General features: G+C 48.5%; 1 protein-coding gene across 3 annotated transcripts in view; it reads left to right on the top strand.

Moving 5' to 3' along the window:
- Positions 1-25,526, top strand: part of CCDC18 (coiled-coil domain containing 18) — a 1,483,839-nt gene that overhangs the window by 729,525 nt on the left and 728,788 nt on the right. For all 3 annotated transcript variants that reach the window (XM_086953919.1, XM_086953920.1, XM_086953918.1), the window contains 2 exons: positions 13,824-13,940; positions 15,565-15,732. In XM_086953919.1, the coding sequence (XP_086810045.1) occupies positions 13,824-13,940; positions 15,565-15,732 (285 nt within the window). The remainder of the gene's footprint in view (positions 1-13,823; positions 13,941-15,564; positions 15,733-25,526) is intronic.

The following is a 25,526-nucleotide window of genomic DNA, read 5'->3' as shown; positions in this document are numbered from 1 at the left end:
ATCTTTGTGTTGGTATATTGAATTGACTAAACGTATTCAATACCGAACGTGGAGGATTCCTATAGGGGTGCAGCATCCATGCCATCGCCATATTGTACAGCGCAGCACGTTCCCTATTACCAGGAAGCTGACTACGTCTTTGTGGACCGTCCGAACCAGCGGACTCAGGAATAGGTCCAAGAGAATTAACAAAGTTAGCAGCAACTAAAGGGGTACGACGTCGGGTAGATGGAGAAGTATACGATAGAGTAGTAACAAGAGAAGAATCGGGAACAGAAGAAGCAGCGGGAGTAAGTAGAACAGGAGCAGCAGCGGGAGCAGGAGTATGAGGAAGTACATGCGGAGGAGCAGTAGGAACAGAAGTAGGCAAAGGAATAGGAACAGTCGGAGGAGCAGGTTGAGGAGCAGGTACAGGAGCAGGTACAGGAGGAACCACAGGAGCTGCGGTACCCTGTGCGTACGGAGGTGGTGACTTCATAAGATAGGACATTAAAGGATCCTCAACTAATTCCTCCTTCTTATCCGACTCCGTTGGCAAAGCGGGATAACATTTATCTATAGTCATACGCTGAAGCCTATCAAAAACCTTTTCCTCCTTATCACGCTGAAACTGCTCTGCTTTCTTTACAATGGTAGCAACACCATCTCTCTGATTACGTTTTGTCTGTCTGATCTCTTTCTGTCTGGCTTCTTTGCGCCATAACCGAAAGGCATCAAACATAGCCGGCCTTGACTTTTTCTTAAACAATTTAGCCTCAAGATTATCTAAGATCGGGGTTTCGAAACTACCATGAGGTGTCCAACTAAGGACACCATCTTTTTTGGTGTAGCGAATCCAATATTCATTAAAGGTAATCGGACCTAACCCATGTTTTCTGTAAAGCTCATAAGTGGGAGTTCCAACCGGAGGTATCGGACACGAGTCCTCCAGTCGGGAATCCGTACCACAACGTCTGAAACAACTGAACAAAGTACTACGACCAGGCATCTTGCACACTAGCCGAGTTTCACAAACTTCAAGGGTTACTGGATTTACCAAGTCCCTGCAAAGAGCAAAAACCCTCGGTTTTTGGCGGCTGCAGTCGTCAAATATTACAACAAAGAACCAAGTACGAAGAACCACAAATGCAATGGAACCATGCAACAACTAAGCAACCACAACCAAGGACTCTGGGAGCGACCCACAAATACTTAACTCAAAGATCGATGGCGTCACCAGGAAGGCCCGTCAATCGTCTCGCTGTACCAAGGTCTACGCCAGGCGCCAAAACAGGTCTACAGTCAGGGCAGCAGTCCGTCGCAGCCGTCAGGAGGCGGGAAAAGTCGTCGGGCCACTTATTTCGACAACAGGATCGATGAAGCGGGGTGCACCTTCCCTCGGAGATTTCACACGAAGTTCCTCACGATCGTCGGGCTTGGACCGGTACCACTGATGCAGCCCCACGTTGGGCGCCAACTGAAGGACTGGGTTATTTAAGACCCAGCGGTGCCAGGGGACAACACCTGAAACCTTCGTGGGTAACCTGTTCCGGCGTACAAATGACAGAGACACGGGACACTTCCTTCGGCGTCAAAGATTCGAGGTTTATTTACTGCAGGGAACACAGAAGTCACGTGAAGTACACAGCATGTAAGTTCGCGGGATCTGATTCAATTCGCTACTGTGGATCGCTCCTTTTTATACAGTTTTCTCCCATACGTTAACATGATACACAAAGGTTTACAACTTGGTTCCCATCATTATCCCCAAGAGGGGTCGCTTTGATGTATTCAAGGTCCGGAACATAAGTACAGAAACATTCGGTGGTTCCCAACTGTAAAAACCCATCTTCCCACCATTAGTACATTCCAATCGGCAGTAAACAGATCGAAGAAGGAACAAGGACAGGTGCAAAGGAAGGCAGAAACAGTGGGGAGATCGAAAAGGGTGTAAAAGGGGTGGCATCGGGAAACACGAGCTGCAGGCATCAAAGGGACGTGCCTAATGAGATGCACGGCTAAGACAATAGACCGGCACGGCAAGATGTGCCTCGAGCGGGGACATCTGCCTTACAGTATCATCCCCCTCATCATAAAGACACTTTCAAAGGAAACGTGTCTTCCGCAAGAGTCTTGGGAATCCCAGGGTCGCGAAGCGGACAGCGTCCGTTCGCTGGCTACTTGAGGGCAAGAGACAAAATGGATGCCGTATCTAAGATGGAACCCGTGGGTACAGATAGAAACCCACGAAACAAACGAACGGTTCAGGTTAGCACAGCGAAACTGCGCACACCCACTAAACTCGTCATTTGCGGTTCATAGATACCAGACTCGACCATATTCGTGCGAGTCGAAAACACCACTTACGATCGTCACGGAACCTCAGGTGGGGAATCTGTGGTTAGAAGTATGCATCAGAAGTTGCTTACCTTTGGGAATGCTCTTTCTGATGAATACTCTATCGAACCTCCGACTCCTCCCCGACCCTATTATCCCACCCATTCTGTGAATTGGACTATTTTTTCATCCTAAGTCCCTAGTCTAGAGATCTCTACACTGGTAAAATCCAATCTGCTGTTGGGCACGGATGGCCTAGAAAGCAACTAATGTCAGGGTGCAGGAGTGGCGATTATATGCTGCTCTGCATGTCCCTTCCGAATTGGAACGATATCCGTGCAGAGCAGCACAGCACCACCTGTTGGCACGCATGGGCAATGCCTAAAAGTTGGGAATCCTCTCTGATGCTGGTGGAATATTCAAAAGATGAGAAATTTGCAGTTAGATAGAGTATGCTAGGTAGAGTAAAAAATGTGAGCAACTGACACCGGTGGCTGCTGTTGCTATGACGATGTTGTCACTCACAAGATGAGCAGAAATGTGTCTGAATTCACCAGGCAACACTTGAGAGCTATTATTGAAAAAAACCTTTGGATCCAATCTTAGGCCTCAGAATATTCATAAGGTAAAGAATCTCCAGGAAGATAAAGTATTCCCCAGAAATTTTGTAAACTAAGATAAGTAACTTTATTCTTCATGTTCATGTCCAAACCCTGAGGTTTGTAGGTTCTAAAATCTAAGTAAAGGATGGCTAACAGTACGGCATCTTTGTTTACAGGTGCCTCGTTGACATATGGCACGTTAACATGGCAGCCTAAAAGCTTAATTTAAATAAAGTATATTCCTGATTGGTATTTCTATTCCCAGATTCCTCCCCATACTGGATGCCAAAGATTTAAAACCGCATTGTTCCTGTGTGCCGTTAGATGGCGTTGTGTGCCCCTGGGTTGACTATGTTCCACCACAGAAGTGATGAACAAAGTCACTTATGTGTGCCATCTCTGTGCACTGACGTCATTTTCTATTTTCGGTGCCTTTGTATGTGGATCCTGAGCTTGTTCTCCATTTTTTTCTCAAATTGTACATTTTTGTACTGTGCATGAGAACTGTTGCCTTCTAAAACTACATGGCATAAGCATCTTAGGGGCTGTCACAAACAGATGTCTGTGACAGAGACCTACGATGTGTGCCTCTGATGTTTGTTGCATGACTTCAGGTCCTGCGAGTAGTGTGCCCTTATTATTCCTAAGGTCACCTTGGAACTTCAAACTGTATGTCCCCGAACACCACAGGAAATCACAGTTTTGTTACTGCTTCAAGGTGAGAGCTCAAACTCAATCCTGTTCTTGGGCTGTCCTCATGACAGGTCCTCATCATGTTCCAACTCTGCCTTTTAAGCAGAAGCACAAGAAGGGCAAGTGGAATTCATCCCAATCATGTCACTGTCGGCGAAAACGTCAAAGTGTCTCTTATTCTCTCTCAGCCGCTGAGGAGCCAATGCCAAAACTGATCCTGATGCACTCTTAGCTTCCAGGCCCATTGGTGATGTCACAACATGTTGGTGCCTATAGAGAGAACATGGTGCAAATGTTTGACACTCTTCCGGCTCCCTCTGGCATGCTGTTGGACCCCAAGATTCTGTAGAAGCTTCCTACTGAGTTACTGCTGGCGGGTCCTTTACCTAAGAAATTGGAATCTGGTTTGGCTCCCACATTGGAGCTGACTTCCAACCCAGGACAAATATCCATGCCGGTCCATTTGATGCCAACGTTTCCCCCAATGCCAACGCTGCTGGCTCCAGAGGAAGACCTTGTCTCAGTCGTCTTATCTGATTCTGAGCCGAATTTCTGTCTGCCATGGCCAAAGTCTCATTCCGAAGCTGTAGCATTGCATGTGGCCACATTCAGTTCGACAGAACCATGCCTCCACCTCCAAGTCACACCCCAGCACACCAACAACATTTTGGCTCTGACTCTGCTCAGTCAACCAGCTATTTTGGGGCCACAATGCAAATGAAGGGGATTATTTTCCACCGCATTTTGACGAGAACAATCTATGTTTGAATGTAGAGGAGGCAAGTGAGTTCGACACTTATCAGATACTGGGTTCATTTCTTTGTCTGGGCCATCAACAGAAAATTCTTCCTTTGCTCTACTGATAAGAAAGGCTACAAAGTTCTTAGACTGACAAATTCCAACAATGGATAAGAAAACTAGTTTGTTGATAGAAGTTCTACATCCTTAACAGACTTCCTCCATCCAATTCTACCATTCAATGAGGCCCTCGCCAACACCTTAATGGGCACCTGATCCAAGCCTTGTTCTTGCCAACCAGTGGACAGGCAGGTTGCCAGACACCACAGGCCAGCACCAGGTGACTTTGATTTTTTGACTCAACACCATGTGCCAGAATGTCTGTTGGTTCAGGTTTCCACCAGCACATTAAACCTCAGTTTATTCCCGACAACTGCAACAGACGGAGTTGAAAAGACTGAAAGTATTTGGAAAACCTATGTTTTTCTCAGCCAGCGTAGCCCGCCAGTCTGTCATTTTGCCAGCTGTTTGTTGGGGCTTTTCCCATGCCCTATGGGGCATGGTTGGCAATATCTTGCTGCCATTCCTCGGACGTCGAACCAGCCTGGCTCAAACTACCCAGGATTGTCAGGATGTGTCATAATATATTCTTTGTTCTGAACTGGACAGTACCTACTGCTTCCCCATGCTTGGGTGAGATCTGCAGGCTTGTTCGGCGATGTGCAAGATTCTTTGGTGGGTATGCCAATTGATGGGTCTCGCCTGTTTGGTGAGAAGACCTCATAACACAACAGCCACTATCCCCACAACAAGCAACCCTGCCTTTTTTTTCTTTTTCTTAGCATTTTTCATATGACAATAGTTACTCATGATTCAGTTATCTAGTATTGCAGAGGTGTCCGCCTGTTCTTCTTAGTAACCCATTCTCCTAATGCACAGTCTGATTGACAAACATAATGCATTTTGATCTGAAGTATTTTGATCTGAAGTATTTTGTACGTAAAAGTCCCATGCTCCAAAGAAATATTCCCATATGCTTTGAAACTTCTGCATTTATATATGGAATCCTACAGTTCCCTCGTAAGCAGTGAACTCACCATCTTCTACACAGTAAGAAGGAACCTAGTGGTAGTTTGCCATATATCATGCCATCGGAACTCAAGCAATATAATCCAAAAAACATTAACAGAAACATAACCAATAACAGGGTAGGCTCGATGTAGCTCCATGCAGTTTCTAGTCACTGTGTGAAAGATATATTCTATTATTCCCTCATTATCCTAGTGTACCCTGCATCTTGTAGTATAGTATGTATCTAAATGTAAATGTAAATGTACAGGAATTTATATAGCGCAAATCACCGAGCGGTTTCTAAGCGCTTGCTTAGGGAACCTGTCCTGGTATTCCCCTGTGAGATAACCCCAGCAGGGTATCCGCAAGGTGAAAGCCAGGCATCCCGCCGCGAGGGGCCGTTGTGGAGATTAAGCAAGCTATTGCCCAGAGTCGCAGAGTGTGAACCCGTGAATCGAGTAGGCACCGGAGCGAGAATTGTCAAGTCCATGGACATTTTAGGACTCAAGACCCCGCCGAGCCGGAAATTGAACCCTGGTCCCGGGCTGACCTCTGATCCAGGTCTGCCTCCTCTAACCAGTGAGCCACACTTCCCCATCTACTAAATCAGTAAAGCCCTGAATACTCAAAAATGTAAGTGCACCACAATTTATTCTTCCATTACACTGCATCTCCTTCATTATTATTCCCATATGTGCTCAGTGCTGATTGTAAGGCTGTCACTAGCGCATCCCAGTTTGAGGAAATAGGGTATTTTCGCAAGCCAAGAGTGTCCTCTCTGTGGAGGGATATACCTTCCGCCCTGGCCCAGTTGAGTGTTGAATAGGACCAGGCCTAGATCGACGGGGATTCGCTGGATTTCCAGTGACGTGTGAGGAAAACGCTTGGATACCACCAGTACAAGTTCCAAGAAGCTAGTGGTGGTTTTTTGTTTCTCATCCCTTGGAGACCGCCCATGAGTTTGTGAATGATCTTTCAGTGCACTCAGTTAGGTGTTGCGTCACCCCTTCCCAATTGCTGCACAGCACGGGGCACAACCAAAACATGTGTAAGATATCTGCGTCGCGAACTACAAGCACCCCTGTCCTTGGGATAGGAATTTAGCAGAACACGTCCAGGTCAACAGTGTCAGCGTACTTCCCAGTCCCACACTACTTTGACATTGACCTCCAAGCCACTTTGGTTGCCCTTAGTGGCACACAACCACATTGTGTATCAAACATTTACTCAAAGGGTGGCAAAATATGACATCTGATAGGTGCATCCTTCAAATTTTCAAGTGGGGCTCTACCCTGCCATTCCTTTTCAATCCGCCACATCTTTCACCCTCATCAGAGTGTCTTACAGAGGACCACCTGTCCATGTTGCGTCAAGAGGTTCAGGCTCTTCTGGCCAAAGGAGTTATGGAGAGGGTTCCAACCCTGGAAATCCTGGCTGGGTATTACTCCTGCTGTTTCCTCGTACAGACGAACAGAGGTCTGCATCCTAATTTAAATCTCCACCCCTGAATGCCTTCTTGCAGAATGACAAATTCAACATTCTCATGTTGGCCCAAGTTCGGTCTGCCTGGATCCAGGCAACTGGATATTGGCTTTGGCTCTCCAGGACACTTACTTTCATATTCTGGATCCTGCAGATGCAATGTGTAATTCATGTAAGACACAATTTGCCATGCTTCCCTTCGGCCTCACAAGTGTCCCTCAGGTGTTCATGAAAGTAATGGCAGTGGTTGCAGCACATCTTTCTTCCCCAGTTAGTCGTAGACCGCCTTCAGGCTAAGGCAAACCTCCTATCTTCATTGGGGTTCGGAAGTCACACTGAGTCTTTTGTGAAGGCTCCCTTTAATTGGGGCCATTCTGGATACAGTTGTGTTTAAAGTCGGCCCTCCTCCATAAGTATTTCAGTACATTTAGGTGATGATCCTGATGTTTTGTCCTTGGTCTCAGTAAGAGTGACTCAGATTTCTTAACCAACATCCTGCTCATTGACCATACAGGTGGCCTATATAGGTTCTGCAGTGGACCTGAAGTCTCACTTGGCACAACACATGAGAAACCTGGTGGATTCCAATTAGGTGGTGTTTGAGACTCCAAAGGAGATGCAGTTGTGACTGCTTGTCCGCAGTTAGACCAGCAGAGCATTCCTGCCCCATCTAAGGCCGGTGGTAATGGATGTGTTGCTGCTGAGTTAGTGAGGACATCTGGGAGAGGTGGAGATCAGAGGACTCTGTTCTCTGGAGAAGACCAAGTAAAATAATATGGCCGACCTTGATGAAGGGTGGTTTGGATAAAAAAGTGGATTGGGCCTAGTCAGCACTTCCCTTCAAACATAGAGGAAATTTCAAGACCAATGTTCTGAGCAGGTAAAGTTCAGCGGGGCAAGGAGGGAGGAGGGAGCATTGTTGTCGGGGAGCCTCAGGACTAAGCTGCTGTGAGTATTTCTACATTCGTTCTATATTCATAATATTGGGGAGCAGCTGCGAAGCCAGTCAAACCGGCTATGCACATTGGGTGGGTTGATGAGCAGGTTGTTCCAGGATTACCCTCGCCTTTCAGAGCGTTGTTTAGCCATAAAATGTGTAAGCCCCACGTTTTGGATTTGGCTATGTGGGCACCTTTAGCACAACAACCAAGGGTCCAGGACTGGTGGTACACCACTTGGGGGTTCAAGACTCACTCAAGCTGTGTCCAGGTACGGGTTCAAGATGGTGGGAACTTTTTATCTCCCTGTGGCTCTGAGTAGGAGGCCAGCAGACTAGCCCTTGGAGTCACGCTATTAGGCCCGGGTTGAGGTGAAAATGCAGGGCTCAAACAGCACGGCTGACTTCTGAGGGTTCAAGGCAGGCCCCATGCAGCAAAGCAGTCCTTCCAGGTGCAGCAAGGCTATCTTGCAGAGTGCACAGTAGGCAGCCCTCTGAGCATCCTTTTGCAGGTCCAGAAAGTGAACTGAAGACTGGGTCTGATGACCCTATTTTTATACCTAGTGCCTTCTTTGAAGCTTGGGAAAGGTTTCTCTTTGAAGTGCTAAGAATATCATGACTCCACTGCCCTGGCTCCAAGCTTGCTGCAGGAACTATATAGTGGTGACAAGCCTTTTGTGAAGGCAGAGAACAGCCTAATCAGTTGAAAATAGGGCTGTGCTCAGCTCTGCCCCATAATCCTGCCAGCAGATGGCCTATTCAGGCACACCAAATTTCCTATTATGCAAATGTCTGGCACAAAGTCTAACTGCCAGTTACACCCAGTCACGTGACCTAAGGCAGACTGCAGGCATCAAAAGGATAAGGGCAGGAGAATGCCAAATTTCTAAAAGTGGCATATTGAAACCTGTAATTTAAAATCTGACTTTACCATGAAAGAGGATTTTGCATCACGATTACATAGATACCAAATAGGAACTGATTACCTGATCCCAATCAAAAGTTGGCACTTATGAAATGTAATGCAACACAATGTTATCCTATTGGCTAGGTAGGCCTAACTGTAGTGAAAACAAATTTAGGAGTTTTTCACTACCAGGACATAAAACTTTAAAGTACATGCCCAATCTTTTAGGGCCTGACCAATATGCAAAGAAGGGACATTTAAAGTTTAGTAAGGGGGTTATATTGCCAAGTCGAATTGGCAGTTTAGAACTGCATTCAGGCTGCAGTGGCAGGCCAGGGAGTTTTAAGGTGCTACTTAAGTGGGTGGCACAATAGGTTCTGCAGGCCCTTTGGTATCATTTAACTTACAGGCCCTGGGCGTATGGTATACCACTTTAAAAGGGACCTATAAATAAATTAAACATGGCAATAAGGTGTAAAATGTAACTTTGTTTAGGGGCGTGATCACACGCACTTCAGCACTGGTTAGCAGCGGTAAAGTGGGTAGAGTCCGAAGGCCAACAAAAACAAATTCAGCACAAAAGTTTAGAGTACGGGCAAAATGTTTTGGGATGACCCTGCAGAGAAGGCCAAGTCTAACAGGCCTGTTACAAGCCGAATAGTTTGATTTGTTGTTTTATCCCTGGCCCAGCAAGGACTTGCAGTGGGCATCATTAAAGTTTACTTTTCAACCCTATTTGCCGGACCAGCCGTAATTGTTCAAAACACCTGTTGTGATGAGTTTTTTTTAAAATTCTTTTTATTAATGCACACAAAATAAATCATAAACACATACAATAAAGTACACTGGGTTGCGTCCAATTAAACAATAAATGATGATACATCCTCCTGATTACAGAGATACAATACAAATAACAACCTACGGGTTCAGGGATCCTCCGATAATGCTGGATCATCCGGTGCGGCGGGCACAAATATTGCCCCTATACACATTCCAGGGCCCCTAAATTTTACCCCACTTCTTGGGTCTCCCCCTGGCCACATACACCGCTCGCTCTCTAAACATACACCAGTCCAGGTCTTCCACCCATTTCCCAATAGTAGGCGGCTGATTCGCCCCCCATAATTGCGCGATATTACGCTTGGCAATAGCACATGCCAACGTGGCCCACACCTTTCCATGAGACGTAAGATCTGTTGGGTCCCAAACATTCAAGAGACAACGCCGCACCTCCAACTCAAAGCTCACTTCCCACACCTCGCTTACCTTAACATGAACTGCGGACCAGTACCGCCGAATGAGGGTACAGTCCCATAGCATGTGGAGAAACGATCCAGCCTCACCACATCCCCTCCTGCAGTCGTCACTTGCAGCCAAACCCATGGGCACCAATCCTGGGCCAGTAACATAGCAGCGGTGGAGGACCTTCAATTGCACCCACCGGAGTCTCATTTGGATAGCAATGACCCTTGGAGAGGCCACAGCCTCCCTCCAGTCTGCATTGTCAAGGATCAATCTGTCTGCAGTCCATTGGTCTCTAAGAGCCCCAAGGGGATCCTCCGTGTGGTTAACTAGCTTTTTATAAATCAAGGAGATCGTTTTTGTTGGGAGATGACCATCTAACACCCGATCCTCCAATGGGGGAGCCTCTGGGGGTGTCACTTCCCGGGGAATACCAGCTAGCAGCGCATGTCTAATCTGCAAGTAACGAAACCGCTCACTCCCTTGCAATTGATACCGCTCCTGCAGAGTCTCAAACGTGAGGATCCCATCTTTACCCCACATATCTCTTACTCTGGGAATCCCAATGAGGTCCCATTTATTTAAGCCTTTAGACTTCCATAAGCTTCCCAGGCATTCAGCGTTCCAGAGAGGCGTAGCCAAAGTTATCTTCCCATCCCATTTAAGGGAACGAGTATCCTCATGCCAGACCTGCACAGCAACCGCCATAGGACCCGCCAAGGGAAAACGCCCCCGTCTGGCATACAATGCCCTGGAGAACTCTCCACCGGGTATCTGGCCGCAATCCATAGCATAGCCGGGATCAAGCTGCGAACCATAAATAGCACGATTAACTGCCGCCAGATGTGACGCCCAATAATACTTCCGGATGTTTGGTAAGCCGATCCCCCCTGTCATACCACGGCAACGTCCATTTCGTAAACGCCATTCGGGGCCTGCCGTCCCAAAGGAGCTGCCTCTGGAGAGACTCAACCTCCTTGAAGTATGATGGGGGAACTGGGTCCATAGAGTTTTGAAGCGTGTAGAAGAAACGGGCAAGAGCCATCATTTTAAACAGGACAGCACGTCCCAGCGGGGAGAGGAGAAGTGATTTCCAACGGACTACGTCCTGCCGGAACCGGACCAGAGGCGGCAGCAGGTTATTGGAATATCTACTCTGAGGATCCAGGGATACAAAAATGTCAAGATACTTGAACCCCTCCGTTTCCAGCCTAACCGGACAGCTCACAGGGACATCCGGAGGATCGCCTCTTAAGACAAAAAGGACCGACTTCGCCCAGTTAATGGCGAAGCCGGATTGTCTTCCAAACACCGCCTGGACGTCCAAAAACGCTATGAGCGAAGTCCGGGAGTAGACAAATACAGTAAAATGTCATCAGCATAAAGCGATATCTTATCCTCCCACTCGGACGTCCACCTAAGCCCCCTAATCGATCTGTCCAACGAACCCACGCCGCCAGCGCTAAAGCAAATAACAGCGGGGAAAGAGGACCTCCGTGTCTGGTGCCCCTACCCAAGGCAAAATCTGCTGATCTATGATTATTTACAACCACTCGAGCTAGGGGATCGGAGTACAAAAGACGGACCCAAGAGGCATACCCCGGACCGACGCCCAGCTTGTCCAAGACGGCAAAGAGATATGGCCACTCCACTCTGTCAAATGCCATGGTGGCGTACAGGGACAACAAAATCGCCGGCTTGTGTATTTGTGATGCACCGCCCAGAACCCCATGCAACCTGCGTAAATTAAGGGCCGTATTACGGCGGGGCATAAAACCCGACTGATCCTGGTGGATCAGTGTTGTAATGACCTTAACCAGCCGAGTCGCCAGCAGCTTTGCTAAAACCTTCGGCTCGGCATTCAGTAAGGAGATCGGCCGGTATGAAGAACATTCCGTCTTCTGTTTGCCTTCCTTGTGCAGGACTATGATATTTGCGACCCGCTGATCGTACGAAAGCTGACCCCTATCCCTGCTCTCACTAAACATATCCTTGACAAAGGGAGCCAATTTATGTGATGAGGTTTTTAAAAGGCTTGGCGTACATTTCTTCCCAAACCCTGTGTGATGACACAGTGGGACCTCAGTTGGACCTCAGTTGGGTTTCAAACGAATTCACAGCTGTGCTTTGTGTCTCCTGACTCTGAAGACTGTTTTCTTGGTCGGTCCGACTTCTTCTTGCCATTTGAGTGAACTCCTGCTCTCTCGGAGCAGTCACCTTGCAGTACTTTTTCCCTCGAATAAAGTGGTGTTGAGGAACATCAGCTATTTTCCCAAGGCTGTAACTCCTTTTCATGTTGGGAAATCTATCATTCTGCCAGCAGTCTTTTCTCCACCTCACCCCTGGGAAAATGAGAAAAGACTCCATGGGCTAGACACCAAGAGAGCCTTGAGGTTTCACATTGATCGTACCAAAGCCCATCGGATGAACCATCACATTTTCGTGGGGTTCTCTGGGACAAAGAAAGGCAAGGTGGTACAGAAAATGACCCTGTCAAGGTGATTGGTCCTCTGCCTTAAAATAAGCTACACATTGGCAAAGACGCAGCCCGGAAGGACTGACGGCCCATTCTCCCATTTCCACCACTGCATTGCCTTGGAGAATGCCTATTCTGAATTTGGTGCTGACCACGCACCATTAATCTAGCACCTGGAGCCCTATGCACTTGTACTTGATCTCGGGGCCAGACTCGCCCTTCCTCCCCCTCCATACAGGATTAAAACCATAACTTCCTCAGCTTTCTTCTGGGTTGCCTAATTCCTCATGCTCACAAGCCTTGTCCTGATGAAAATCTCAAATTTCTGAGATCGAAACGCTGTCGACCTCTTGTGCAACAAAAAACTCCTTTACTGTTTAAAAATTAGCTTCAGAAGTGTTTGTTTATAATAATGCGATGTATGTTTTTAAATATCACCTCCACTCACTACATCACGTTCATTTTCACTTTTTTTATGTGAGCACCAGATCTATAAACAAACTGTTTTGAAAAATTTATATTTATAAATAAATGAATTATTTTGTCAATGTCCACTTGTGTCCCTTCCTACAATTTCAAATGTCTACTTTTGCTCCCTCTGGCATTTATCCAGTAATGTGCCCTAGGCCATAGGCTAAGTGATTAACACTTTCTTAAGTCAACAGTTCTTGCTTTTTTATGACCTTTTGGCCTTACATGAACTATTGTTGTCTTGACAATATCGTTTACCACCCCTGGTTCAAATATTGGGGCTCCCTTGTTTTGTAATACATATTCTGAATGTCAGGCCGCCTTATGTCCTTGAGCATACACTTTCATGCTAAACTACTGCCTTGACGAAGAGGTTCGACTCAAAGGCCATTATGCTTGTTCCGTCGTGCAGGACATTTCGATCAGAAGCACCATCTTAGGTGGTACTGCTTTCTCAAGGTGAGGAATCGGAGGTTAGAAGTACCATGCTCATATAGAGTTCACTGTTCTTCTGTTACTGACCTTACTGCCTTTTGTAAAAGGCCTTATAGAGTATTTTCCTCATTGTTCCAGTCACTCAGTGTTTACTCAAGGGATTCAAAAACAGTTTTCAACTGTGAGCACCAACATTCCTGGATAGTAGATAATGCTTACCTTTACAAGTACTGTCTAATAATAGTAAAAGTACTGTGCACTTGTTTGGAATGATGCTGTTGTTATTGGTAAGCTTAAAGGACACCACATGACTACTTGTATATGTAGCCATTTGTCTTTGGTGAATTGTATTGTAAATATCGAATGTACTTTAAGAAATAAAATGTTATTTGACAAACTATTAGCTTTTTACGTGGCAAGACGTTACATTTATCCTTTGCATGTTATCATTAGGTGAAACACCTAGATACAGCCCTGGAAATATGTAAAGAAGAGCTGGAGTTGTATTTGAATCAGCTAGAAGAAAACAAAGAGAACTTTGAAAAGCAGATTACAAAGAAGTCTGAAGAGGTAAAACATCGTTTTTTCACAATTTTTCTTTATATTTTGTATTATATTGAGTGAAAAATTAGAGAATCATCCCTAATATCGGTAGGTTTGTTTTAATTAAGTGTCATGCGAAGGTTTTAAGATCTTGATGGAATTCTGTAATTTTGGAGTTTTTCTCCCACGTTTATTTGTATTTTCATAGAGCACACTCCTGACTTCATAGAACTTTACAATGTCAATAGATAAAAATACATTATAGGGCCAGATGTAGGTGGCAATTTACCGACCGGTAACGATTTCGGCCGTTACCGATCGGTAAATAGTCATTTGTAATGTAGGGGCCCTATTTTTCCGATCCAGTAAATTTACCGAATCGGTAAATTTACAGAATCGGAAAAATACCGAATCAGAACGATTCGGTATTTATCGAATCTGAAATACCTACATCACCCTCCCCCCCCCCATTTTACCACTTCTTAAATACCGAATCGGTATGATTCGGTATTTATGAAGTGGTAAAATGAATTTACGTACATCGGGCCACATGCATCTATCAGTTAAGAACAGATTACCTTTGACAATAATAAAAATAAATATGTACAAATATGTAACGTGAATGAGACCGATTACATAAATAAAAAAAGACAGTTACAGTGAACATCAAAAATTAAACAAGATGTATGGAAAAACAGAACAATATAAACATAATTAACAATACGATAGAATTATGAACTATTTAAACAGGCAGTTTTGTAAATATGGTCCAGAATACCCTCAATTTGTAGGAACCTTGTCCATGGTTACATTTCAGGTGTGGCATGACAAAATACATGAACAGCTGTTCTGGTATAAATTGTTCCAATCTCTCCACCATTGTATATCGTTTCTGGATGCTTCTTTCATCATTTCCCTGTTCTCTTTACCACAGAGGATTCAAAACTGCATCATGTTTTTCTTGGCACCTCAAGAGCTCTTATGCAATCCTTTAAGGAAGGTGGGAGGCCCAACTGAGCTCATACCAACCTCCCTTTCACTACTCCGACCACATCACAAACAGACACGATTTCCCTTTTTTTCTCTCTTCAACTCCAACATCCAGGTTAATTTCACATGTTCCTTCACCTCAGTGCTCCTCTATCCAGGAAAAGGACTGCAGCAGGAAGGAGGTGTGTGTCCATGCCCCAGCAAGGACCCAGATGTTTGGCTTTTTTTCTAACCTAAAACAATGCAAACTGCATCTGGCTCCTTGATGGGACATAGAGACACAGCCAGATGCTATTTTGATATTTTCGTAAGCTAAGCAACATACTATAACAACATATGCTGTAAACTCCTTATTCTCTCTTAAAGCTAGTTTCAGTGGTTCTTTGGCCTTATTGCATAGTGCTGTAGAAAGGATGCATACCAGTTTGAGTCTCCTCTAAGCTCTAAAAAGGTTCTACACCCCTGTTGTAAAATGTAGAAACAAAGTCTGTTCTCATAAACTTCATTACTAAGAAGGTCCAATACCAATGTTCATGTTGGAAGGTCTTGAACAAATGAATATGATTTTGTTTCCTAAGGATTACTTGGAATATCTTAGTCCCTTCTAGTGAATGTTCCTTGATATTAGATACTTACATTCATCAATTCATTCTTGTTATAGGTTAAACGATTACAGAAAGAGTTGAAGCTCAAATCGCAAAGCCTTCAAGATACCTCTGAACAGAATGTGTGCTTGCAACAGTCACTTCAGCAGCAACAACAAATGTTGCAGAAGGGGGAATTGAGGATTGGTGAGCTGGAAGATAGCCAATCGAACCTTGAAAAACAGGTAGCGTATATGACGTCAAAGGATATGTACTGCATCAATATGGTAGCCTGTTGTCTAAAGATGGACTGTCTTCCCTACCTCTTCCCTGAAGACTAAAGAAATTAAGTTGTCATAGAGTACATTTTTACATTCTAGATGGGAGTAAAATATACTTTTAAGTAAACTGTATGTAATTCGCATCGCAAACATAAAGTTAAGAGGAACGATAGCCACAGGAAGTAAAAAGTTTAAAAATACCACTTTCAGATTAGGTGTTTAACATCCACTATGCATTAATCTCTCTCGCTATATATATGTCAAACACAAAACGCTCCTGCTGGCAACCCCTCGACTTTGACTGGGGTGGCTCGAACCGGCGGAGCAGCCGGAATTAATATCCATGAAAAACGTCGTTCCTCACGAGCACTCTATGGAGTGCGAAACGTGTCACGTGAATTTATGAATTGAATAAATCAACTTTTTGGACTTATACGTGGATTGTGGTCTGTAAGTCTGGCGCCTAAGTGCTCGTGAGGAACGCCGTTTTTCATGGATATATATATATATATATATATATATATATATATATATATATGTGTGTGTGTGTGTGTTGTATTGCATAATTAATCACGGCTGCTCATGCCGTGGAGAGGAGCTCCGCTTCAATTTACTTGAAAGACTGCAGGATGGAACCCTTCCTACCCGACGCAGCACGGTACTTTTTTGCAAAAACAAGCTCGTCTTTTGAATTTCCCTCCCTACTAAGGGTACAAAAACAGCCTGTGACAATGGTGGAATTTACACTGAACCTACTATAGGAAAGAAGATGCACCTCCAAAGGGGACTACATTTCCCACAACACTTCCGTGCTAATGAATTGTGCTACGCCCACTGTGGGAGCTACTTTGATTAAATGGCAAGTTGTAAAGGAGGTGCGTGATCAGTGTTCTTTTTGCTGCTAGCCCATGATGAAGAGGCGTACTGAGCCTCGAAACGCGTCGGCAGAGGCAGATTGAAATACCTTGGGTAATGAAGGACGAGCTGCAGCGAGGCTGGAAAAGGTCAAGTGCCGTGGTGTGCCCTCTCGCTGCTCTTGAGCGATTTGTATTGCATATATATATATATATATATATATATATATATATTCACTTAAAAAAACATAGGTTTCAGGCCTTATATAGTTAGAAATTAGCATTTAAAAACCCATTGAAATTGCTCCTATATAGTTAGTTGTACTAATTCTATTTCGCGCACCCGCAATCCACTGCTGATGATGTCACATATTACATCATTCATGACATGGTCAGTGACATCACTGATTACATCACTGATGACATCATCCAGTGACTGTGTGTTTCTGTAAAGTTTAAATATGTTTTACATATTGAAGAATGAGTGGATGTATAAGTGTCTGGATGAAGGATTTAGTAGGTGCGTGACTGACTGTATGAGTGAGTGATTAAATGTGTCTTACTAAATGCATGGGTTAGTGACTAAACTGTCTGAATGTGTGCATCAGTATGTCTGTTGTGTAAGCTGCTGCATGTGTTGATCAGTAGCTATATGAGTGGCTATATGGGCTATTGATTGGTTGCCCAAGTATTTGAATGGGAGACTGAGTGTGTGTGTGGGTGGCTGGGAGGTGTGTGACTCTGTACATAGATGTGTGAGCAGTTGATTCACTAGGTGTATGAATTCAAGAGTGCATGTGGAAACATCTATATGGGCGGTTGACTGTGTGCATGGGTGTGTTGGTGAGTGAATGGATATCTCAGTGCTACATGTCAAAGTAAAGTACATATGTAAAACACAGTGCATGTGAGAGTTGGCATATATAAATGACTATACATGAGAGCCAGTGAATGTGCGAGTGGCTGTATGGATCATTGTGTACTTGTATCAGTGATTGTATAGGAGAGTAAGTATGTGTTAGTATATGTTTGAATAAGTAAGGTGTTGTGTGTATAACTGTATAGTTGAGGAAATGGAATTGTGATTGATTCTTTGCATGACTGACTAGGTGTGTGAGTAACTCCATGGATGAGTGGCAGTGTGTGAGTGTCTGTATAGGTGTATGAGTGCATATGATAGTGTTGTATTGATGAGTGACTGTGTATGTATGAGTGATTCTATGGGTGAATGAGTGAATGTGTGTGTAGACCTAGGAATCAGTGAGTGCGTATGTAGTAACTGGTATTGGTGTGTCAATGGTTTCAAGAATGGTAGTCTGTATTTAACACTGGGTGTATCAAAGGTTATATTAGAGTGTGAGGAGGTGCATTGTATTTTCACATGAATGATATCATCAGTGATGTCAAATGAGATGTCATCAGTGATGTCATCAGTGATGGCATCAGTGATGTCACTGACCATGTCATGAATGATGTAATATGTGACATCATCAGCAGTGGATTGCGGGTGCGCGAAATATAGTTAGTACAACTAACTATATAGGAGCAATTTCAATGGTTTTTTAAATGCTACTTCCTAACTATATAAGGCCTGAAACCTATGGTTTTTTAAGTGAATTTGAAAGGTTTTTAAAATGCTAATTCCTAACTATATAAGGCCTGAAACCTATGGTTTTTTAAGTGAATTTGCAAGGTTTTTTAAATGCTAATTCCTAACTATAATACTATACAAGGCCTGAAACCTATGGTTTTTTAAGGGAATTTGCAAGATTTTTTTAAATGCTAATTCCTAACTATATAAGGCTTGAAACCTATGGTTTTTTCAGTGAATTTGCAAGGTTTTTTAGGTTTAAAGTATTTTATTAAGGTACAAAAAACATGGGGAAGGGAATAGGAGGTCAAGCGAACATACAATACAAGGCGCGAAGCGTTGCAGTGATTCAGAGGGAAAGTGGGGAGGCAGGAAGCCCCGGAGGGCAACAAAGCGTGAGTCATAAGGCAATAAGGCAGTGCAAATGACCCTCCAGTAGACCCCCATTCCCCGAGCAAGGCCGAGCTAGAGTAGCGTCCCGCAACACAGGAAAAAAACACACCATCCCTCCAACCCCCCGTCCCCGGAAAAATAGAAGAAAGAAAAGTAAAGGAGAAAAGGAAAGAAAACAATACCCCAACATCCTCGTCCGAAAGTCAGCATTAGAAGCATGTAACCCTGCCCCCCACCCCCAGCCCCAAACCCCTGATCCCGCCACATTCACTCCGCTGGAGCCGCCGGCGGCGTCAGCCTAAGGAGTCGCAGGTACCGTGGACACGTGAGCTCGCGAAATTCCGTGGACAGCAGTGCCAAAAAGGGGTGCCAGAGCTCTTCAAATTGGTCCACATTCCCAGCCACTGTCAGCGACATCTTCTCCATACCCAGTACCTGCCAGAGCCTGTGTAGCCAGCCAGTGATAGAGGGGGCAGTGGGGGTACGCCAGAGTATAAGGATGTTTTGAACCGCTGAGCCTAGCGCAATCGCAATCTGTCTACCCCTGCGGGACTTCAGCGGGTACATCAGGTCATTGGGGAGGCCTAGCAAGACATACGCAGGGAAGCGCGGGAGTTCTATCTCAAAATGCCTGTCTACCTCATCCAAGACCTCCTTCCAATAGGCCGACAGCACCGGGCACTCCCAGAGAATGTGCGTGAGGGTACCTTCCTGTCCGCAGCCGCGCCAGCAACCTTTATCGCCGATTTTGTGCATCTCGTAGAGCCTCTCCGGGGTGTAATACCAATAGGTGGACACCTTAGTAAAGGTCTCCGTCAGCCCAGTGTGGTACGCAGAGTGCCTCGCCCGGTACGCGATCCTGTCCCACTCCTTGTGGCTCAAGGTCCTGCCCAATTCCCTGTGCCAGCGCTCTCTCCCCGGGTTATGGTAATGAAACGGCGGGGGTTGGAGAAACTTATACAAGTCGGTGATAAGCTTGGCATCCGAGGTCCGGGTCACCAGCCATCGCTCATAGGGCGTAATCGAACGGGCAGCGACGTCGCGCACTGGGGGTTGAAGAGCCCAGTGGCGAACTTGCATGTAACGCAGTCTGTCCCCCTCCGTCTGACCAAACTCCTGTCGGAGCTGCTGGAAGGGGAGCACACCCTCCGGCCCGTAGATCTGGAAAAGTGCCCTACAACCCGCGCTCACCCAGTGGGAAAAGGCTCCCGGTTCCAGACCCGGAGTGAAGTCTGGATTGCCAGCGATGGGAGTGAACGGTGATGGAAAAGTGGTGAGCTCACGAAGCTCGCACACCGCGTCCCACACTCGCAGCGGAACTCGGGTGATAAAGGAGGCGTAGAGATTAGGCGGGCGGTGAGTGCGCCGCAGGAACGGGACTTCCTGGAGAGTACGGCCCGCAACTGCCTGGTCCTGAAAGAGCCAGTGCTTGTCCGATTCCCACCGGCTCCACTCCACCAAATATCGGAGTTGCGCCGCCTGAAAGTACTTCCGGAGGTCCGGGACACCGAGACCCCCCGCCTCCGGGGCAAGCATGGAGAGGACCCGTTTCATGCGAGGCTTACGGCCCTGCCACACAAAGCGGGAGATGTCAGCCTGCGCCTGCCGTATCCAACCTACAGGGGGCTGGAGAGGTAGAGCGCGAAAAAGATACAGGATCTGAGGCAGTATCGTCATCTTCACCGCTGCGATACGGCCCAGCCACGAGAGCAGGCCTTTGTTCCATCGGCCGAGTTCCTCCTTGATCTTTTTGCCCAGGGAGGAATAGTTAGCTGCGACCATTGCAGGTAGGGAGGGTGCGAGCAAAATCCCCAGGTAAGGCACCGTGGAGGAGGACCATTGCAGAGGAAAAAGACGCTGGAGGCCCCGCCTGGTGTCGACAGAAAGTGACACATCCAGGGCAGCCGATTTAGACATATTCATTTTGAAGCCCGCTACGCGGGCAAAGGCGTTCAGTTCCTGGACGCAGGCAGGGAGCGACCGCTTGGGGTCATCCAGGGTCAGCAAGACATCGTCCGCATATAGGCTGACAGTATGTGTGTATTGCCCCATCTTCACCCCAATAGCGTCCGGGTTATCGCGGATCCTCTGGGCAAACGGCCCCATATAGAGGGCAAACAGGAGCGGCGAAAGGGGGCAGCCCTGTCTCGTGCCGCGCTCAATGGCAAAGCTGCCGGAGCTGTGTCCATTGACACGCACCGATGCTGACGGCCTCCTATAACAGTTAAAAACCATAGTGCGGAACTTCTCGCCGATCCCCAGTTTCCCGAGAACCAGCTCGAGGTACGGCCAATGAACCCTATCAAAGGCCTTTTCCGCGTCGACCGACAGCAGCATCCGCTCCCCCGGGACGCGTGAGGCCTTTTCTAGCACGTGCGTCACCCTCTTAGTGTTGTCGACCGTCTGCCTACCGGGTACAAAACCGGCCTGGTCCGCCTCCACCAGACCTGGTAGGTGCAGACCAAGTCTGGCCGCCAAGATCCCCGTGTAAAGCTTGAGGTCCACATTTAGAAGCGAGATGGGCCGATACGAGCCGCACAGAGTCCTGTCCTTCCCCGGTTTCGGAATAACCGACACAGTCGCCGAGAGAAGGTCCGGCGGTATGGCTCCCGGTTCAGAAAAGGAATTGAACAAGCGAGCCAGGAGAGGCGCGACAGTGGGACAGAAGGTCTTGTAAAACAAGGCCGTATAGCCATCCGGGCCCGGGGCCTTGCCGTGCTTTAACCGTGCAATAGCGGAGATGACTTCCTCCACATGAATGCCCCTCTCCAGGTGGTCCGCCTGGGCGGGATCCAGGGCAGGGAGGGTTACCGATTCCAAATAGGCCTCAGCCTCTCCCGGTGTGGAGGGCTCTGCAGCGTACAGCGCCTCATAGAAGGCACGGAAGGAATCCGCCACCTCCGCGTCACCGGAAACCGGGACCCCATCCGCTCCCATCAGCTCCTTTACTACGTTGCGTTGCTGCGCAGCCCTGAGCCGGTGGGCCAGGAGCTTACCGCATCTGTCTCCGCCGGTGTAAAAGGCATGCTTCAAGCGCAACGCCGCATATTCCGCCCGGTCCAGGTCCAACGCAGAGAGGAGTTTCCGCGCCGCCTTCAGCTGCCTCCAAACTCGAGGAGCCCCCGTCCGGCGGTGAACCTGTTCGAGTTCCCTGACCTGCGCCGTTAGTTCCTCCCTCTTACGTTGTCGCTCCCTGTTCTCCGCCGAGGAAATGGAGATAAACTCCCCTCTGACGACCGCTTTCAAAGCTGCCCACTGCATTGCTAAAGACGTGTCGGAGTTGTCATTGTGGGTCAAGTACTCCTGAATGACCTCCTCCACTCGCTTCACCACCGATTTCTTATGGAGAAGCGTGTCCGAAGCCGCCACATCCCTCTGGAGGGGGGGCCGCCGGCCAAGCGAATACTCCGGAAACCGGCGCATGGTCGGATAGGGACAAGACCCCGATGTCCGCCGCCGTGGCGGCCGAGCGAAGCGGCCCGCTCACCAAGAGGTAGTCCAACCGCGAGTAAGTGCGGTGTGCGTGGGAGAAATATGAGTAGTCCCTATCGGCGGGGTGCATGGTGCGCCAGAGGTCATGCAGATCCATCTCTGCAATCTGGTCCTGTACCGCTCTGGAAAGCTCCCCCGTCTGCGGAAAGCGCTGGGCAGACCTATCCAAGGTGGAGTCGAAGACCATGTTCAGGTCTCCCCCCAAAATGACGTGGCGATCGGGCGAGGCAGTAACGTCTACCAACACAGATTCCAGGAAGCGATCCTGGTGGTCATTTGGGCTGTACACGGAGCCAACCGTGAAGGCAACACCCCCCAGACGCATGCGATACACTAGAAGCCTCCCCTTCTGCTCGGCATGTTTATACAACACCTCACCCCTGAAGGAGCTGGCTAGAAGAATGGCTACCCCCGCAGTCTTAGTCGCAGCTGAGGAAAAGAGTTGCGTGGGGAACTTGGCAGAGCGCAACCTATGGCAGTCTTTAGAGAGTAAATGGGTTTCCTGCAGTAGGCAGATATCCGCCTGTGACCCTTCCAGCAGGGAAAGGATCGCCCTACGCTTCACAGGATTATTCAGACCCTTAACGTTAAGGGTCACTACTTTCAGGGACGGCATCGCTCCCAGGGACGCAAAGCGCTATGCAGCAAGCGGGGGATCAGCGGAAGGGGCGCGCGGGGCAGGGGCGCAGGGAAGGCCAGAATCGGCTTCGCATGTGTTCGGACAGTATCGGACGGGACCCCCCCAACACCAAACCAGCTCTTGAACCCCCCCAGAACCAACCCATGGCAACCAGCCAACACCAAAAACAAGAAAAAACACCCCATTGTCTCAGTCTAGCCCAAGTGGGCGAGTCTGTAGAAACCAGTCAGGTGGACGTCCAACCACACACCTCCAACCTCTCCCCCCCCAACCCCCAGCCCCAACCCAGCATCGCAGACGCTAAGAGTCTCTCCCCCCGGAGAAGAGTTAGGCCGTCTGGGCCACGCCATTAGATTCAGGCAAGTTCCTGGCCGCAGTCCTCAGGGCCTCCGCCATATCCGCCCTGATGGTAGGGGAGTCAGGGCGACTCGCTGTCGCTGACGATTGGCGCCTCCTCGATCTCCGTCGGCCCCGTCGCTCGGGGCGCCTCCATGCGGGTGTCGCCCCCTCTTCCTCTGTAGCTGTGAGTCCCAGCACCCCACAGACATCTTGCAGCTGATGTAGCACCCCATTCCATCGGAAAATAGGACGGAAGGGGTGACCCCAGGAGTAGGCCGTCTCATGCTCTCGCAGAAAGTCCGTAGCGATGCGGAAAGACCTGCGCTTCTGCAGTGTGATGGCGGACAGGTCTTGATAGAGCGCCACGGGTCGTTCTCGGAAGGAGAGCGGCTGCTTCCTGCGGGCCTCTGTCATAATGCGCTCCTTTAGGGGGAAATCCGGCAGGAATGCCAGGATATCGGGTGGGGGTGCCGATGACTGGCGCTGGCGGCCCACCCTGTGTGCTCTGTCGATGCGGATCGGGAAGTCCGCTTCTTCTCCCAAGATGTCGCGGAACAGGTCCTGCAGATAGGCCACCAGGTCCGCACCCTCATCCGCGGACGGAACGCCTCGCACCCGGATGTTATTCCGCCTGGACCTGTTCTCGAGGTCCTCAGAGTGGGCCTGGAGCTCGACACATTGCTCCCGAAGGCGGAGAACGTCCTGCTGGAGATGAACTATCTCTTCATCACGACGCTGGGCCGCCGTTTCCACAGTGTCGACCCGCTCGCCCAGGCCCTCGATTTCTCTGCGCACTTCACGGACCTCTCCGGCCACCTCGGTCTTGAGAGTCTGGAATTCCTCCTTGAGGGAGCTGAATAAGTCCTCCATGAAGGACCTCGTGACTGGTGGTTCGCCTCCGGTGGCGTCCGTTGAGGCCCGGGAGGACCCTGGGGACGGCTGCGTCCTGTCTCGCAGTTGCTGGGCCCTGCCGAGCATGTCCGGCAGAGTGCGATCTCCCCGTGCCGCACCTCGTCTCCCAGCCATCTTGGCCTCCGCGGTGGGTGAAGCCGAGAGCTGGCCGCTGTAGATGCGCCCAGCCGCTCGTGGGTACCAGATGTGAAGACCTCGCCGAGGACAAGGGTAGTGCGTCACAGGCGACAAAATGGCGGCACGGGCCAGGGCGAGACAACCATCGAGCCAGTCAGGGCGATAATCCAGGTTCAGGTCGGAGGCTTGCAGCCGCGTGCTTCCAGGGAGGACGGCAGATGCGTAGGCACCAGGAGGAACCGAGGCGCCCGTATGGCAAGGGCGCGGGCGAGGGTCACCAGCACCAGCTCCTCAACGACAAGATGGCGGGAGGGCGGAACCTAGGAGGGCAGCCCAGGCCAGCAAGTCTATGGGCGACCCTCAACAGCAATGGGTCGGGAAGGTGCGAAACCAGTGTCCCCTAGTTGCACCGGCTAGTACACCCGGTTCGGTCACCGCTCAAACTCCACCGTCCCCCGCTTCCAGGCTCGTAGTCCGCAAGGCGTCACACACCAACACCCATGGCAGGGGGATAAATCGCCGACGCAGGTCTGGGGTCTGTCGTCCAGCGATGACTCTGGCCACCGGGGCGACGGCCAGGAAGCCGCCGCACTCCGCGGAGTCCGTCGAGTCCGCTCCCTCGGGATCCGCAGCTTTCAGCACTCGGCCCAGCCGAGGCGCGCGGACAGCACCGCAGTACGCTCCGCCTCCAGGCCCTTCTCCTCGGGGCGATCCAGGCTCCACTCCCCGCCTCGGTCTTTGAACAAACTTTTCGGGGACTTCCCCCGGGGCAACAGAAGTCAAAGTGGCATCAAAATGTGCCCCAAGAGTTCCGGCACAGTTCTCTCACCCGCAGTGCAGCCGCGGGGGGAGAGAAGCGCAGAAATCGGGGCTCGAGCTGAGCTGGGCCGGAGGAGCTACGGGAGGAAGCGTCCGCTCACCCCGCCATCTTGGCCACGCCCCCCTGCAAGGTTTTTTAAATGCTAATTCCTAACTATATCAGGTGTGAAACCTATATTTTTTTTCAATAAATTTCAAAGGTTTTATAAATGCTAATTCTATTATCGGATAACGTTTATATATGTTATTATCCTTCTGGGACCACCTGAGCAGCCATCTTGTTTCTCAGGAGAAGTGAGGCACAAGAGAGCACTAAACAAGAGTGGAAAACGCGAAAAGGGGGCAGGGTAGAGACCCCCTGACCCCCTAGCCCTTCTCAGGGAGTCCCAGAAGGACCACCAAGTGCAAAAAAATATATTTTTTTTTAAATCGCGGGTTACGCGCATGGTACGCGTACCGTACGCGTACGGTGTACCATCGATTTTTTTTTTTTCTTTTTAAAACATTTTTTTTTGCCCTTAGTCCAGTGGAAGGCTAGAGTAGCCGAAACGCGTAGGCCGTCTGTTTTTTGATGAGCAGCATCCTGCACATGGTGTGTAAA

Source organism: Lissotriton vulgaris, chromosome 1_1 (assembly GCF_964263255.1).
Source record: "Lissotriton vulgaris chromosome 1_1, aLisVul1.2, whole genome shotgun sequence".
Taxonomy (NCBI): domain Eukaryota; kingdom Metazoa; phylum Chordata; class Amphibia; order Caudata; family Salamandridae; genus Lissotriton; species Lissotriton vulgaris.
Note: the sequence above shows the minus strand (reverse complement) of the source record. Positions and strands in the feature narration are given on the sequence as shown.